Source organism: Poromitra crassiceps (genome assembly GCF_964638095.1).
Source record: "Poromitra crassiceps genome assembly, chromosome: 13".
NCBI classification, from domain to species: Eukaryota; Metazoa; Chordata; class Actinopteri; order Beryciformes; family Melamphaidae; genus Poromitra; species Poromitra crassiceps.
Genome location: NC_139644.1, coordinates 21,876,215 through 21,894,241, shown reverse-complemented (window position 1 = coordinate 21,894,241; position 18,027 = coordinate 21,876,215). Strand labels below are relative to the sequence as shown.

The 18,027-nt window shown below is 43.7% G+C and overlaps 1 protein-coding gene across 2 annotated transcripts; it reads left to right on the top strand.

Moving 5' to 3' along the window:
• Positions 1–1,237: 1,237 nt before the first annotated feature.
• On the top strand, positions 1,238–18,027 carry rab5c (RAB5C, member RAS oncogene family). 2 transcript variants are annotated; one of them, XM_083649835.1, is made up of 6 exons: positions 1,238–1,348; positions 11,052–11,383; positions 15,448–15,599; positions 15,809–15,931; positions 16,076–16,169; positions 16,531–18,027. In XM_083649835.1, exons 2-6 carry the CDS (start codon positions 11,218–11,220, stop codon positions 16,656–16,658), a joined length of 663 nt encoding a protein of 220 aa, XP_083505961.1. In that variant the 5' UTR covers positions 1,238–1,348; positions 11,052–11,217; the 3' UTR covers positions 16,659–18,027. The 2 variants fall into 2 exon arrangements, with proteins under 2 accessions (XP_083505961.1, XP_083505962.1); XM_083649836.1 differs by lacking the exon at positions 1,238–1,348 and adding an exon at positions 1,638–1,803.

Below are 18,027 nucleotides of genomic sequence, written 5' to 3'. Positions count from 1 at the left end.
AAAGCAGAGATCTGCAAAAGATCTGACATGCTTTTCTGCACTGATACAGCAGTGCATTGCACATTTTGCAGTAATATATTTTAGGATGTAATTTTGATTTAGTTTTCATAAAATCCCCACTTTATGCACTCACCTTGTCCCAGGCCACCAGGGGTCCATGTTATTCAGAGGTGAGGGTCTTAACCAGTCGAACAATCTGGGCACACTGCGACTTTGGGACTTGGCATATTTGAATTTAAATGCCTATTTGATTTTGGGAGTAGTTTTCAGACATTTGCTTTTTACAGACTTATTTAAAACTGCTGACACTTTCTTTAACAAGAAGTTATCAGCTGGAACAGTCTGGCTTATAGCGTTTAGAGAGACACTCATGCAATCACAAGGTCCAGGTTCAATTCCTGCTACATCCAGTGCCATAAAACAGCCATATACCCCGGAATCCCTAGCGCTCTGGATAAGAGCATTGACTACATTTCTAAACTGTAGTGTACATTGTGCCTTGAAGGATCAAAGCCTTCATCATGGCATCTACAGGCTATGGTATGGTCAAGTGATGCACCTCATCACTGCAGTCATGCAAAAGCACTGACTGGCCCAAGGGGGCGCTACAATTACAGGTTAATATGGTAAATGGTAATGGTAATAATGGTCAAATAGTTCCATGGTTAAAACAAGGTGACATTTTTTTCTGATTGGCCCTCGGGGGTCATCAGCATTCAGGGGGAGGAGGTGACATGTTTATTGTTGTCTTGGGTTTTATGATATGGTTTCTAAATACATTTCTGGTGAAGTTAAGGTATCAAGAGTGCCCACAGATTGTCAAAGTGATGCCACACACACACACGCACGCACACACACACGCACGCACGCACGCACGCACGCACGCACGCACGCACGCACGCACGCACGCACGCACGCACACACACACACACACACACACACACACACACACACACACACACACACACACACACACACACACACACACACACACACACACACACACATTCCCAATGGCATGGCAAGTATTTTGGCTTTCATTTAAGGTCGAACACGCTAACCAGTAACCAGCCGGCCAAAGAGACAGTCCATACTTACACAGTCAGTCCTTTGTCTGCTGCGCAGAAAAGGTTTCCGAAATTCGTCTGACAAGGAAAACTGTTGCAAATTATTATTATACTTGGTCAGAAAGCCACTGACAAAAAGTGGGAGGTTCCCGGAAAAATCAAACCGGAAAGGAAGGCAGAAGGCCAGGCCCAAGAAGAAGAAGGAGGAGGAGGAAGAAGAGGAGAAGAAGAAGAAGAAGACATCAGCTGCCGATGTGATCAGCGAGAGAAGGAAAAGTATTGTAAGTCAAACTAACGTACTTGAAATTGTGAATGGCGGGAGTTAAGAGGAACACTGGACGCATATTCGGCTTTTATCCTATGTGAGCTGTTAACCGTAGCAGCAGATTTGCTCTGTCAGATTTTGTCCAACCAGCCAAGTCCAGTCGGTCGAAATGTCCATCAAACTGGATCGAGACGCTACGAGTTTACGACCATCTCAGCTCACACAAAATGCTGTGGCATGACTTTTTTTGCGGAACAACACTGACCACAATATCTGTATCAACAGGCAATCTTCATCAGTCCCCCAACGTTGCGCTGTCAAACAGCTGACGAGCTGGGGGTCCGGGGCCGACTCGAGAAAGAGAAAGTTGTTTAACGTTAATGACATTATCAACCGTGCTAACTTGGATAACGTAACGTTACACCAGCCAGCGGGAACTCAGCATTTCATCTTCTGGGTTTGGTTTGTCTGGTTAGTTTGGATATTTGTTTTTGCCGTGAACTGACGTGAATTAGCTAATGCTAACATTAGCTAAGCTAAATGATGCAACTGCTAATGCTTTCTATGATAGCCAATGTAACGTTGGCGCTTACCTAGGTTCGCATGTATGACTGCCTGAACGTTATTTAAAACAGCATACCTGGTACATAATTACGTTACGATATTTCAATGACACTGAACAGCGAACTAAATCAAGGCACCGGTTGACGTTAGCGAGCTAGTGTAATGGCTAGTTGCCCTGCAACGTTAGCAGCTAACGCTAGCAACAATGAGAAAAACTCCTCAAGTAGCACGCCAATGCTGGAGAAAACTCTGAATAGTTCGCGTAACGTTGGGCCTACATTGTTAATATGCAGTTGGTTATAATAGCATTGGTGTTTTAATACGACTGGGATGTTGTGCTGCAGGTCGTTATTAGCTTACATTGGCTAGCAAGTTTTGGGGAGCAGTTTTGACTCAGCCGCTCATCTGATAACGTTAGCTTATATGCGCTGTCAGTTTCTCTCACAGACGATACAGATCCATGAAGGCTAGCACATAACTAGCAAACGTCCTTTCAATAGTCTCATTTAACGTTGCCATGAAACACAGGTGACGTCGCTGCTAAGATTACCATGCATTGTGGATATTTAATACGTCTGCGGTTCTGTCAACTTAGCTGTCAATTGACTTTCAACAAATGTCCATAGTGTGTTTATGGCTCAATAAGGGGAACAGCTAAGACCTTTGAGACAGACTGGGACCTTTACAATAACTTGCCTAAGCTGTTATGTTTATGGTGTGTGGACTTCGACCTTCTAGAGTGGTGACACCACTTGACAAGCCAACCCTGAATGAATTATATCCCCCCAAAAAGAGAATAATACATTTTTGGGGTCTATATCACTCGGTTTCTTACTTGGGCCATGATGGCTTAAATTCTAGGTCATTAGTCTTGAACTAGCAAATTGCTGTAACACTTTGAAGTAGTGTATCATTTACTGTATTGTGTGTGTGTCTTATAACGTTGCTGACACTGGACGTTTTAGTTTATTAGTTTATTTGACAGGGAGCATATACAAAATACATTAAACCCCATAGAGGAAAGATGCATTGTAACAGATTTAGCCATAGGCTAATTTCCATCTGGAGTCCCTGGGACGGTGCCATCAACTACGCCCTGACATAAGTCCCTTTATCTCTACAGAGGAGAGCACAATTTGAAACATCTGGGGTTCTTATCACTCAACAAGAGCTGCCTGAAAAAATGCAAAGGGACAAACAGTATTTTGGCTCATGGTGATGAGTCGTACTGTACAGCTACAGCTACAGTTTGTGTAGGTGCAGTATGGGAATATCATCTAAAATATGGAGTCATTAGAAATACCATGTTAAGATGTGTTCAGTGCAAGATTCAGACTTGTAGTCCTAGTACTGTTAGTACTATTTGTATTATCAGTACTATTAAGATCTACAAATTGTACATTTGCATGTTGGTTGCTTAGTTTTTTTTACTGGTAATAATAGCTTCATCAGCTAGTTTTTCACATAGAGAACTAGTGAGAAAAGGAAGTGTCTAGAATTTCCTATGGGCCTATCTGCTGGTGATGATGAGTATCCTGTTTTCCTCTCCTGTGTTTTTTCACCAGTTTCCCATCCAAACTGTCACTATAGCCAAAGCAGTTCTTCATTTGAAACTTAAACTACCGTATATGAGCTGTTTACCTTTTACCTTTGATCAAGAACATATTCAGTTTCATGGACATAAATCCCTATTCCCGAGCAATGATCTGCTTTTGTTCGTTTGACGTTATCTTGGAGCTCAATTTCGCCTCTAAAAGCTCTTCGCCAACAATAACACACGTAGCCTAGGTCTTTAACGCATGGCTTTACCTGGAACATCTCAATTCATCCACTGACCAAAGCCTAATAATTTGACATGGAAGCCAAAGCAGACCCCACCCTTGGAATAAAGACAACAGCCCTCAAGTCACTGCTTGTTTCTTGGTAACTGGTAGAGCGAGGTCCGCCCTGATGATTGTTGCACATTGGTTAGGCCTGCATGTTGCTGTGATGACAAGACTGCCAATTCTCTCATTTATTTTCTTGTAAAGTGATCATTTACTCCCTGAAGACAATGTGCTAATGATCCTGCAACTAAGCATTAATCTATCACATGTTGTTTCTACAGGATACTGAAATTGGAGGTTAATCTCTTAGAAAATGTGATGAACTGTGGTACAATGGAATGTGAAGTGGGTTCAGTTGTTCTTGTTGTTGGCCTAGTCTGTGTGTTTAATGCTGATTAGCAGTATGCAGACGACTCTGTCCACATGATTCTGTCCTCAGGCAGACCATACAATCATCATTGTGTCAAGGAAACGCTGTAATGCCCCTTATAAAATTCACTAGCCACAAGGCCAGTTTGGCATGCCCCCCTGTTTTGAACTGGCCATTATGCCCTTAAAACAAAGTTGCAGATTTCCTCATTTAAAACTAGTTTTGCAGTGTCTCCAGTCAGTCATCATGCTGAATATCAACGGTAGTGAGAGATTCTCTCACTCGTCTCCCGCAAGGAACAACGTTCAATTGTAGCATCTACTGATAGGCAGATGCTGTGAGGCATTTAGGGAACACCTGTAATTTGTAGCTACAGAAAATAACCTGGGTTACACTTATGTCATTCATTGTGTGTTACTGGGCATGTAACTAACTTTGCAGTAGTGTTGTCACGATACCAAGATTTTACCCTGCGATACTATACCAGGCAGCCAAAGTATCACAATACCGGGTAGTATCATGATACTGCAGATACATCTATATATGTTTTTGTTTTATGAATGTGCAATGTCTTTTACCTACACACATTACAATGTGTTAGACAAGGGCCGGTATGATAACATTAGGCAAAAAATACCACGGTTTCAGATAGAGCTGCACAATATATCGTTTCAGCATCGTCATCGCAATGTGCGCATGCGCAATACTCACATCGCAGAACGCGCAATGTCATAGGATAAGGCAAAGTAACTCAAACATGTCATGCTATAACTATTTTGCTGGTTGATACTCAGCATTAGCACACTACCATCCTGCCAATCACTGGCTGCAGCTAAAAACACTTGCTACTATGTCACCCACGCAGGTTACCCACTACCTTCTTAAAGGGACAAGGCTTGATGAGCTAATCAAGTAATTTGGTGAAAATTCCTGTATTCTTTCATATCGCAATATATATCGCAGAAACCAAATATATTGCAATGTCTGTTTTTTCCAATATCGTGCAGCCCTAGTTTCAGACAGTATATCTCAGTATTGCGCACCTCTAAAATGTTGTTGTAGAATCTCTGGTAGAAAAAAGCCATTGAACAAAATGTATTTTATATAAAAAAACAAAACATTTGGAACATTAGTAAATCATGTATGCTAATTTAACTGTATGTTACGGGTTAGTAGTATAGTATAATATAATATAGAACATAAATATTAGGGCTGTCAAACGCGAAACTTTCTTAATCGCGATGAATCTTTAATCACATCTTTGTATCGCATGTTTAAAATGCCATTATTTTGCATTCAAAGCATTTTTAATTTGATATTAATAATTATTACCAGTGTGTCGTGATTGGGAATCAAATTAATGCAAATAAATGTACTTTGTGATCTTGAATTTTAGATTTATTTTCAATTCAATAGAAGTGCAATGTAGACAGGAGGTAACTGTGTGTGTGTGTGTGTGTGTGTGTGTGTGTGTGTGTGTGTGTGTGTGTGTGTGTGTGTGTGTGTGTTTTTAAGTTGTAGCTTACTTGCATCGTTCGAGTAGTGTCTCAAGCTTTTGGATCTAATCAAACTCTGCATTGGTCAGCATGGCTGGAGTGATCCTTTGCTGATGGAGATCAAGTGTAGCTCTGATGGCATCTTTGTTTTTTGGCAGCCGAGTGATCATGCTCAGAGTGGAGTTCCATCTGATGGAAACGTCTTGCTCTCGCTCAGGCTCTTGTCTTCTCTCTGCTTATTCTCGTTGCAGTTCTGCTGCATTTGCTGGACTAATGCTTGAAATGTCCAACCAGTTTGCGGCATTTTGCCAATACATTCTCAAAACCACCGTCACGGATTGACGTTGTAATCGTCCTCTGTATACTATGTGCAATGCACGCCATGTGTTGTTGGTATGGCATGATTTTTGCTGCTGCTATCAAATGCCGTGCACTGTCTGACTCTGTACCGATTGTCGTCACCTTCCTTGCAATGTCCCATTGCTCTGCTACTTCGGAGAAGTGCTGGGCACATGTTTCTGCATAGTGTGTCGTTCTTCTGTATGTAGGAACGCTTAAAGCAAACGTGCCATCTGGGAGTTTTTTTTAAGTAAAACGAGCCATTTAGAAGCGTGTTGCCGTGTTTCTTTTCCATGCCTGAAACATACAGGAGACAGGAAACTGCTGCGAGTTTCCTGTCACAAAATAGCAGCATGCAATTTAAGAAAAACGCGTTATGGTCGGCCCTTAATCGCATCGCGATTAACGCGTTAACGCTGACAGCCCTAATAAATATATATACTTTTTTAAAGCTGCCCCAATAAGTTTTTATTTATCAAAGGCCACAGTAGCCTTGCCCTAAAATGAGTTAATTCCAGGCCTGAGCAAACTTGAGCCCAGAGGGGAGAAGTGAACCCATGACTGAAATCAGCTGGAGTACCGGTAGTCTTTTGTTGGGATGAAAAGCTGCATACTTTTGGCCTTCCATGGCACATGGTTGCCCACTATCACTGGTCTACCTACATCCTTTACAATGACAGTATTGTTCAATCATATTGATTTTGTGATTAGACTGTTGACTTGCGTACGGACAGCATGGTTAGCTTCCCATTTGACTGTCAGTTTTACTGATGATTTTCCAGAAGCTTTTTAGGACGGATATGTCCGACTCCGAATGTGAGCTTTTATCTGCTAATCAGTTGTATTGCATTATTTTATTGCAGTCATAAATGGGTAATGTCATCATTTCCTCTTCACTAATACTATGGATACTAGTATCACTGACTATACTGTACTGCTTACTGCTATAGTGAACAATAATAATTTTCAGGAATATAATTTTTCATCGTTTGTTTTTTAACTGGCCTAAGTTTTGAATTTGAGCAGACTGTGTACCACTGTCATACAATAGTCCCGTAGATGTATACAGATAGTATGGGTGGCTAGGCTACTATGTTTATATGTAGGGGTTCAGTGCACTGCAATCCCTGCTAAGTGCTTGGATATCATGCTGGCAGCAGAGCATACAGGAGGTCACTATGAATATTTCACAGGCTCGCTCTCTAGGCAGCTCCCTCTTCCTGCCTCCTCTCCTCCCCCTCTCTCTGACTGACCCGTGTCCTGCTGTCTGTGTCTCTGACCCACTTCCCTGTGGAGGTCTCAGGAAGCCATTATGGATGCCATCAAAGCATCCGTCACAGGCTGCTTGAGATGCATGCAGGTCTGTCAGTCCCAGCGTCAGAAAGAGCCTCTGATTGCAAGCTGAGAGTGCTACCAGCCTGCTGTCTTTCATACAGCGCTCAGGCCTACATCTTTGATACATACTAGTACCTAACCTACCTGTTGCTGCTACTGTACAGCGGCGACTAGCAGGAGACTGTGCGTAAGCAAGTCATAATTTGATACAAGTCAATCTGAAGCATAATTTCTCCTTTTAGTAGTAGTATGGTTTAAAAGTATTTGTAGCAGAAAGTGTTATTAAACTTATAATTAATGTTCAGCCCGAGAGCACAGGCCCTATGCTATCTCACCCACCTATATCGTTTATGTTTTGAAACCCGCATCCAGGAGTTTTGAAATCATTACACTCCCCAACCGTCATCACTACTGCTTTTCCTCCTCTCTGTGTCTCTAAAGGCTACAATATACTTATGATGAGCAGAATTGGAAAAAGTAGTCGGTCAACTGCTGGTTTGCTTTGATTTGCATGCATGACTTGCATTTTGAATAAGCGATATATTTTGAATAGGCAAGGCTTTGGTCTGGACTGGAATTGCAGTAGCAGCATTTCATTGTCCCTATAACATTTCATTGTCCTGTGCATCCTCTGGTCAACAGGAGTGAAATGAAACGCTTTAGGCCTCTTCTCTAAGTCTATTCTCTAAGTCTGCTTTTCCCTCTCTCTTGCTTCCTTTAGTGAGGAATGTGAACAGGTGAAGGCTCAGCTCCGTCATTGGCATTCAAATGAGCACAGAGCCACTGTTTGACCCAGTGAACAGAGTCTCTTTATTCCTGCTCCACCTCCGCTGCTCAGCTCTGCCTCAGACCCGTGCGCGCGCGTGTGTGTGTGTGTGTGTGTGTGCACGTGTGTGACCTCTCAGGCACTAGTTCAAGACTCCAGCCAGGCCTTTGGTGCCCTGCGTCTGTGCTTAGTTGGACACAGTTCACCTGCCATGCTGGTTACTAACTTACTTACTAACAGATATATATATATACCCAGTCTAAATACGATATCAACAGTGGGCATGTAGGCTACACATTTCAAGCTTTGGCTGTAAGCTGAAAAGGATTAAGTTATCCTCCATACATATCCTACAGTCTGGACATATTCTAGAAGCTGTGAAATGGGAAAAAATTTGACATTGCCGCCTGCAATACGAATAATCGATTCTTGGGAGTTTGGAATCGATCCAGGAATCGTGGCATTAAGAATCGCGATCCTTTCAAGAATCGATTTTTTAGCACCCCTAGAAGCTAAAATACTTTATAAATGCCCAGTTATAACAGCCTATGTATTTCCGTATTCAATTGAGTAAAGGGGAAAGTACAATGCAGGAACTAGGATGTTTATGTTGGTAATGATGCTCTGTGACAGACGGTGAGTACAGCATTTGGGCTTTGTTATTGATCAAATGGATAATGTTGAAAGTGGCTAGATAGCATACGTAGCGTACAGTTATGTGAGTAATATTGAATGCATGATGGAGCATGCTTGGTGCGTTGTGAAAGGCAGCATGTAAATTCTGAATATTTGTCAGACAGAGAGAGCTGTGATCTGCAGTCACATGCTGAAGATTAAGGCCTGGTCCAGCCAGGGGCTGAGGAAAAGCCCAACACACCCTACCTCAGGTCTGAGAGTCTCAGAGGAGACTACCTCAGGCCTGAGAGTCTCAGAGGAGACTACCTCAGGCCTGAGTCTCAGAGGAGACTACCTCAGGCCTGAGAGTCTCAGAGGAGACTAACTCACGCCTGAGAGTCTCAGAGGAGACTAACTCAGGCCTGAGAGTCTCAGAGGAGACTACCTCAGGCCTGAGTCTCAGAGGAGACTACCTCAGGCCTGAGAGTCTCAGAGGAGACTAACTCATGCCTGAGAGTCTCAGAGGAGACTAACTCAGGCCTGAGAGTCTCAGAGGAGACTAACTCATGCCTGAGAGTCTCAGAGTAGACTAACTCAGGCCTGAGAGTCTCAGAGGAGACTACCTCAGGCCTGAGTCTCAGAGGAGACTACCTCAGGCCTGAGAGTCTCAGAGGAGACTAACTCATGCCTGAGAGTCTCAGAGGAGACTAACTCAGGCCTGAGAGTCTCAGAGGAGACTAACTCAGGCCTGAGTGTCTCAGAGGAGACTACCTCAGGCCTGAGTCTCAGAGGAGACTAACTCAGGCCTGAGAGTCTCAGTAGACTAACTCAGGCCTGAGAGTCTCAGAGGGCCTGGATTTGGCTTTCCCAGTGACAAAGTTGAGGCTACCCCACACACACTTACATGCTGCTCAGCAGTGTAATATCTTCAGCAATCTTCACTTCCTGCTTTGAGCTGAATTGGGTTTCCTGTCCCTCTGACCAAGCAGAAGCTGGCTGACCTCATGCGTATCGCCCAACTGAAACAAGATTAGGCAAGATTTCTCAAAGCAGATACTCTCATAAACAATGAGAGAACAGTGATGAGTGATTGGCCGATTTGACTGTCAACTTGCTGTTATTGTGCAGGATTATACGGCTTATATGTATATGGGCTGGATGGTTGACAGACATGTTGATTGTGTAACTCCACCTCTGTGATATAAGTTCCTCTTAATGTCAGCAGCAGTGTGGGTTCCACCAGAGAGATCTTAACACTGTTGTACGGGACGGGTGGCCAGACAACATTTGTTAAGAAGTGAGTCACAAGAACAAATGTGCTGATGTATGAGATTGTGTTTGGAAAAGACGTTAAGCGGAGAGCATGCTACAACGTCAAAGCCCTCGCCGTACGTGCAGCCAGCGTGCAGCTCCCCACAAATGTGACTCAACGCAGCTAATAATATAATATATACTGTGTGAATGGGGAAGTAACAGGACAGAGTGAAAGCTGCACTACATTCTCTCCTTGAGCTAACTTCTAGTCATTGAAATCCTAGTGAAATCACGTAATTTATTCATTTTGCTGAGGACTCCCCTGCGACCCCCTTTTCAAGCTTACATTTGAGAGTATGTAGGTCTAGCTGTCATTGACAAGGCTCCAAGTTGAGGCTAACGTTGTAGCATGTTTCCAGCTTTAGCCTCCTAATTTCTATAGTTTCTGTTCACCTTATGTTCCAACGCGGGTCAGCCAATTACTTCCTATTGGTGTTGACACTTCCTGTGACAGTACACAGTACTTATATATTGTGCTCGTTGTGTTATCGGCCTCTAGAATCATCTGCCACTCAATGTGAAATTGGGTCAAGTGGGCGGGGCTACATAAGGTGAATAGTCACCCGATGTCACATAGCCTGCACTCCATGAGGACAAGTTCTGGAAGATAGAGCGCAGATGGCTTCAAATGGGAATGGGAGAGCAGGTTATTTCCTTAAAGGCGTGTTTAATATAACCCCTTTATCTAGCGGCCCAACCCTGATGTGATGTAGCAGCTTTCTGTGTCAACACCACCATATCAGCACGAAGCTCTGAAAATAACCTTGGCTAAAACAAAAGCTTGACTACTTTCGCTATTGGCCAGCATATTAAGTTTCACAGGGACAGTTGGGAGACTGTTTTGGCAGTTACGTGTACAGTATAATAAATAGTCTCTTATTGATTTATAATGGTCTGTTATTGTCTACTTATTCAAGCAACTGCCAGAAGGAACAAGGAAGTTAAGGAAGGCTATTTTGAATCTCAATTTTATTTTCAAGGTCTCTAGGACTAGGTCTGGTAACTGTGGTAAGTGACAAAACATGGCTGATGCAATAGGGTGCTTTTCTCAGTTCAGAGTTGAGGTTCATTTGTGTGTGTGGCGTCTTTTCCAGGTCCCACTGGTGAGGTGTCCCCTTCCTCCGGCTCATCCGCTGCTTGGCCTGTACCTGCCCAGCTCGGCCTCCCTCAGCCCCTGCACCACGCCCCAGCCTCCAGTCGCCCGGACTTCCAGCCTCTACTCCCGGCGTCTTCTCTCCTCCCGGCTCTCCACACAGCGGCATGGCAGGGCGAGGCGGACCGGCGCGGACCAACGGGACCGCGGCAAGCAACAAGATCTGCCAGTTCAAGCTCGTGCTGCTGGGAGAATCGGCGGTGGGCAAATCCAGCTTGGTGCTGCGCTTCGTCAAGGGCCAGTTCCACGAGTACCAGGAGAGCACCATCGGAGGTGAGAGTTTCACATCCTCTCAGCAGCACTGGTCTCTGTTCTCGTTCATGCTTTATGCTGTGCTGGCTTTGTCACGGTGTACAGCACTTAGTTTTCTACCAATCATATCTCTTCTTCATTGTATGTAGGTAGTAGAATGATGTGAAAGTTGTATTTTTGGAAGCTATGATTTGCAGTGTTCCCCACAGAAACCCAAATGCATTTCGTGCTGGTAGGTGGGATGGCCGGGGGGGGGGGTGTACTTCGAGTACTTTGTGTCAAAGATAACATAACTTAAAGATATAAGCGCAGTGCTATACTGTTCTGTTTGTTTTTTTTGCTCATTAACCAAATTAAAATACTGGGTGTGTGCAACATGAAAGGCTAACAATTTACACATAGCTTCGGTATTAAACTTTATTATTAAATATATTGTGGTGGTCACTGCTGATATTGTGTGTGCGCGACCACACAAATGTTTGTGTGCTAAACACTGAATTGTCACACATTAGCTGTGAATTACCAGGTACCCTCCCGCAGTTTTCTTTCTTTAGAAGGAACTCTACGTCATCGCCGTATATGTGCCTGGGGGGGGGGGGGGGGGCTGTATAGAATCTATACTTATTGAACTAATAGTAGTTGACTTGGTTAACTATTGGGACCCTGGAGCTTGAACATGTTAATGGACACTGCTGGCTGCATGGAAGCAGAGGTAAGTGCTAGCTCACTCACCAGCCCTAAAGCGGTGTGTTGTCAAAACCTGTGAAGGAGGAGCGGCAGAACCAGTTCTTGGCAGCTGATCACCTGACCCTCCCATGAGCCAGCAAGCTCATCAGACTGACACGGCACACATGCCTGCAAGGCTTCATTCACTTCACGCTTTTTCCACAGAAAAAAGAAAATGACTGTGCAATTTTAGACTGTTGTCTATGAAGGGTGTTTCGCACCTTGAGGCAGTGTGAGACTTGTTTTCTTTTGAATGGTGTTTCGCACCTTGAGGCAGTGAGTGAGGTCACTCAGGCCCTGTTTACACGGCGACGCTCCCTGCATAAAACGGCAAACTTCTTTACCGTTAGTGCCTTCCTTTTACACGGTGACGGCGTTATTGGGGGGTGAAAACGCCCAAATCTGAGAACGGGTCCCAGAGTGGAATTCTTGAAAATGCTGCCCCTTACTGTCGCCTGTAAAGTGGAGAAACGCAATTCAGGTGATGACACAGCCCCCCTTCACCATGTTAGACAATGGTAGGCAATAAGAACATTGAACTAGCCCAATACAGCCTTATGGCACAGGCATAATGAGTCGCATTGACATTCAACAAACGTGATAACTATTTCCAAAAAAACACAATCTGCGTTAAGTCCCCCCTACTAACGTCGCACATAGCCTATTCATCACTGTCTCCCGCATTGAATAATTGACAACAACTCACCGTCTGCGATGCATTTCCTCAAGTGAAGTCGCAATTGTGCTCAGGTCTTTTTGATGTTGCTTTACTGGGTTTTTATTCGGTAATCCAATCTGGAGCATCATCTGGAGCTATCACAAAGCTAAATCAAGCCCGTTAGAAACAGACAGAACAGGGGAAGCTAGGCATTTTTACCTTCAGAATAAAAGCCGTATTTTATAACTGGATAAATAAAAATCAGGGTCGTCGACTCACTGCGTGTTAAAATTGACTTTTAGTTGTCTGTGTTCTATATGTCTTCTGTGTATTTCGGATCACACACAAAAAACGTTGCGACATGCATCAATAAGACTATTAGTTTATTTAATTCCCATTATTGTGAAGGTTTTAACCAGAAGTTTCAATGTTATTCTGGCTCACTTGATGCTTTTGCAGCTTCAGTCAGCAGACAGTCTGCACGAAAATCGTTATCACACCAGCTGTGTGTAAATGCGAAATAAAAGGTGAGGACGCAACGCTAGTTTGCCGTTTTATGCAGAGATGGTTGTCGTCTAAACATGGCCTCAAACAGGAAGGAAGTGAGACAATGGGGGCTTTCCTGGACCTGCTGCAGACTACCCAAGAATGATGAGATGGCCAAATAACTAGGTTAATTTGTACAGCAATAATAAGATAATACACAGATAAAACAATGAAGCCTGAAGGTTGCAGAAGTAAGCTTGTAACTGACAAGATGGGTGCAAATCTCTGAACCAGATGGGGAAATAACATCCTGCATTCCATTTAAACTGGGAGCCGGGGATTTCACGGTTCAAAGGTCATGAACGTGATGTCACCTGTCCTCGGATTTTCTCTGCCGAACTCGGGGGAGCCTCACCAGCCCCGACCTCAAAAATCAAAGATGGCTGCTCCGCTCATCATCAACAGTAGTTAAAATCGTAGTCTTTTTGTGTCTCATTAAATCAGCTGTACACACACAGCACTGGCTAACGTCTATCTGTGTGGACATGTTGCTGCAGTGTTTGTATGTGCAAAATACCACGAAATGCATTGTCCTCAACTGTTATTGCTAACAATGGCTACCCTGGCTAGAGCTAACCATGGCCGTTTTCCCGATTGTTTAAATGGAACGCCGACAACTCGGGTGTGATGTCACTCAACTGTGAAATCCCAAGCTCCCAGTTTAATGGGAATGCAGCAAATAGTCCTTAGCACGTCACCTGACCTGCTAGATGGCCAATGGGCCTTTCAGATTGTGGTAGGAGATTCTGCAGACTGGACTCATCGTTCATGATTATGTTAACTTTCATCTGCTTTCCCCACATCTCTCCCATTGACCTCCCATAGCCTCGGTCCTCTGTGTGCTATTTCCCCCAGGCCATTGCTGTATATAAAATACGTTCTCACACAGGACTTTGTAAGTCAATAAATATTGAGTAGCGTTATCTGCTAAGCTGTCTGGTGTATACGGCTATAAAGATGTTTACCAGCAACAGAACTTTATTTTGGGTCAATTCATTCCTTTTCTCTCTCATGTTGAAGCAACATATTTTATTTTTCCAGTTGCCTATAGGAAGCCTCCTATGAGTAACAGGGCGTAAGGCTGTAGAGACAGGATGCTCGGTGCTTACACCAGCCAAAGACTGAAAACGAGTCAGCATGTTTTGTTTTCCTGGTTAACATGTGGTCAGCATGCAGCCTGACCAAAGGTTACAAAGCTTCAAAGTATGTGCTACTCAAACCAGCACACATTTTCCTGCGTCATGTGACAACGGGCTGAATAAGCAAGTAGTATGTGCAATTGTGCTTCTCTCGTCACTCGTATAAGCTCTGTTCTTACTCTAGACGCCGGGGGAATTGTTGAATTCTTCAGATTTTCTTTTTTGTGTGCATTTCCGTGGCACGTGTAAAAAAATATTTCCTGGCATTCTTGTGCTGTATGTCGACTCCAGAAAGTTCTTAAAGTGTTAAATTGATTTGACACTCTGGGGCCTTTTATAGACTGGGTTAGCCACAGCTTACTCATTGTGTCGTTTACACAATTTCCTCTGCATTTTCTCTTTGCAGTGTTTTACTTTCACAGATCATTTCCCCACAGGGGTAGGATTTCAAATGATTTGCTCTTTCGCTAATGTGGTGTAAAACATTTTGAGTTAAACCTGGCCCTAATGTAAAAGCGTTTCGCCTTTTTTTTCAGTGGACAAGCAGACACAAATTATTTTGAAGAAGCAGTAGACAAAATCCCCTGATGTTACAGCCAGGACTTCAGTAGCAGGTTCCTGATTTCCACTGACTTTCACTGTCTGGAATGCACCTCTCAGAATGCACTTATCCCAGGACGCCCTGGACCAGTGGGAACGCCATCTTGTTTGCTTTCTCTGGCTTTAGTCTCTGCTTTGTCATCCAGGGTATCTGCAATTATTTTGTTGACAATGCTCTTTCCCTTCCTCCCTGCTCCGTTTTAGGAACTAGCATTGTAGCTTCACGACGTCTCGTAAAAAAAACAAAAAGTGATTGTGTGATTTTGCTTTGATTACGGTAGTTTGGTCTGACTTCTCTTACATTTGATATCTGAAACGTCAGTGCTGTAATGGGGCGGTGGGTGGGATGTGATTTTAGGCATGATCAAACTGCACACCTCTCCTCAGTGCTAACAGCTTGTATCTCTTCTCTCTAGCTGCCTTCCTCACACAGACGGTATGTTTGGATGACACAACAGTCAAGTTTGAGATCTGGGACACTGCAGGACAGGAGCGGTATCACAGCCTGGCGCCCATGTACTACAGGGGAGCGCAGGCCGCCATCGTGGTCTACGACATCACCAACACAGTAAGTAAGGCACCCACATGGTTCAGCCAGCTGTGCGATTACCCTGGTCTTGCAGCTTGGGTTGATGATTGCTCAGTTACACAGACCGCTAACAGACCTTTGTTCTTTTAACTCTGACACAAGTCAGATGTAAAAGTCATATCAGGGATTTTTTTAGTTTTAAAATTACAGTGTTTTATGATTATGCATGTTGTTTTCTGTTTTTTCAGGATACATTCACACGTGCAAAGAACTGGGTGAAGGAGCTTCAGCGACAAGCCAGTCCTAATATTGTCATTGCACTGGCAGGGAACAAAGCAGACCTGGCCAACAAGAGAGCTGTAGACTTCCAGGTACAGAGGAATCCTCATCAATCAATTATTCACCACAGTACACTATTTACAACCTTTACACGCAATATTTAAGCTTTTTAATGAAACTCTTAATTGGAACAACAAGTTATTATATTGTCTCATATATTCTCATTCTTGCTTTAGGAAGCACAGGCATACGCAGATGACAACAGCTTGCTCTTCATGGAGACCTCCGCCAAGACCGCTATGAACGTCAATGAGATTTTTATGGCTATAGGTAAGTGCTCCAACAGGGAAGAATCAAACACAGATGCAAAACACTTTATCATTACATTTTCTTAGTGCAGAAATGCACTCAATGCCCTGCCGACTCTTTTTACCACGGCGCTGTGCCAGAGGCCCTACTGGGGTCATAAGATGGAAAAGTCAGGACAGTCACTCAGTCAGTCACTAAGTAATGGACGTTTAGTGGTTAACGGGCCATTAGGCCATAGCTAGGCATAGGAAGGTGGTACAGTCAGGATTTGAGGGGTGGGTAGGATTAGTGGCTAGGGGGATATAGGTGTTGTTTGTGGGGGGGGTGCGAGGGAAAAGTGGCGCTGTCGTCTAAAATGTTTGTGCTTGTTTCTCTAAATTAGCCAAGAAGCTTCCCAAGAACGAACCCCAGGGTGGAGCGGGTGCTGGCGGACGGGCCAGAGGCGGGGTGGACCTGCAGGAAGCTACACCGCATGGCTCTAGTGGCAAGTGCTGTGGGGGCGGGAACTAACGAACATACTGATCCAGCCAGCCTTCAGTATCGAGCACCCAGACCAGATATCAACCAGCTGTCAAACACGTCCCATTGGTCAGACCAGCTACCCTTTGAGCAACACAGCACCAATCAAACTGTTTGGCAAACCAGTCCACTGGCCAGTAAACTGCCAGACCCCACTGATGGTTTCAACTGATGAACCGACCCAACAGACAAAGAAATTGACCCAACAGGCTCATTTACAGAATCAAGTTTTAACCCCAGGACACATGCCAACCCATGACCTCTCAATTGACGATGGACATTTGACGTCACCCCAGGGGGAGAGAAAAAAAAGGTCCCGCTGATGGAAGGAGGAAAAAAAGGAAAAAGATCAATCAGTACCAATCACACTTAATGGCGCCATCTGCTTAGCTTTGTTTCTGTATTTCTGTAGTGGGGAAAAATCAAACACCACTGGGAGGAACGTAAGCAGGCTTGTTGGCCCTCTCCTTCCTCTCCTACCCCCCTATTTCCCATGCACCATACATGTATACAGTATTCCATCATGGTCCTATGTCACTGTTTAAACTCACTTCCTGTTGAGGTTGGTGGCAGGTGCATGCAGCAATCCTTCACCTTTCTTTCTTCTTCCTGATCTGCTTCCTGGAAAAGATGGAGAGGGGAGGGTTCATAAAAGCAGAAGGGGAATGGACAGTTATTTCCTTCTTGATAGCAGCTGTGTAGATTAACTGAATTATGACTATGTTATTACTACTCCAGCCTCTTGACATAGGCTGTTCAGTATGATTTTAAAGCCTAGACCACCTAAGGTTTTGCAATCCTTCACCTATGATATCGAACCATATACAGTAAATAGTACATTATTAACATTGTCACCAATAAGTCATTTTAGCATTAATGTAATGTTTTTGAATCATCAGTGTACAATGAAAAATTCATAAAGCAAGATTTGTTTTCTTGACCAAAATCACAATTGTGTATTGGAAACATGTTGCTGTATTTGTATCATCCTTTTCTGCAAGCTTATAATAACCAATCAGTAGTTATTGTCAAAACAATATGTTCCCAATCTCTACATGATGTTTTTGTCGTACTCAATTCTTTTGTGATGGAAATGTTCTTTTTTTATTATTTGTCTTGATTTTTTTCCTGAAGATCTATGGTATTAAATGCACTGGTTCTGTCTCATCTTTGTGAATTCAGATGTTATCCTCTGCTTCCTTTCATTTTCCTTTCTCTTTATTTGGACTTTTCATATCAGGGAGGGATTGCTTTGACCGGTGTTGTCATCCTTTGTTATGGCATCAACAACTAGCACAACAGTACCTGTGCAGCAGCCGCTGCTGTGAGGTGGGGGATATGGGGGAGGGTGGGGTCATCA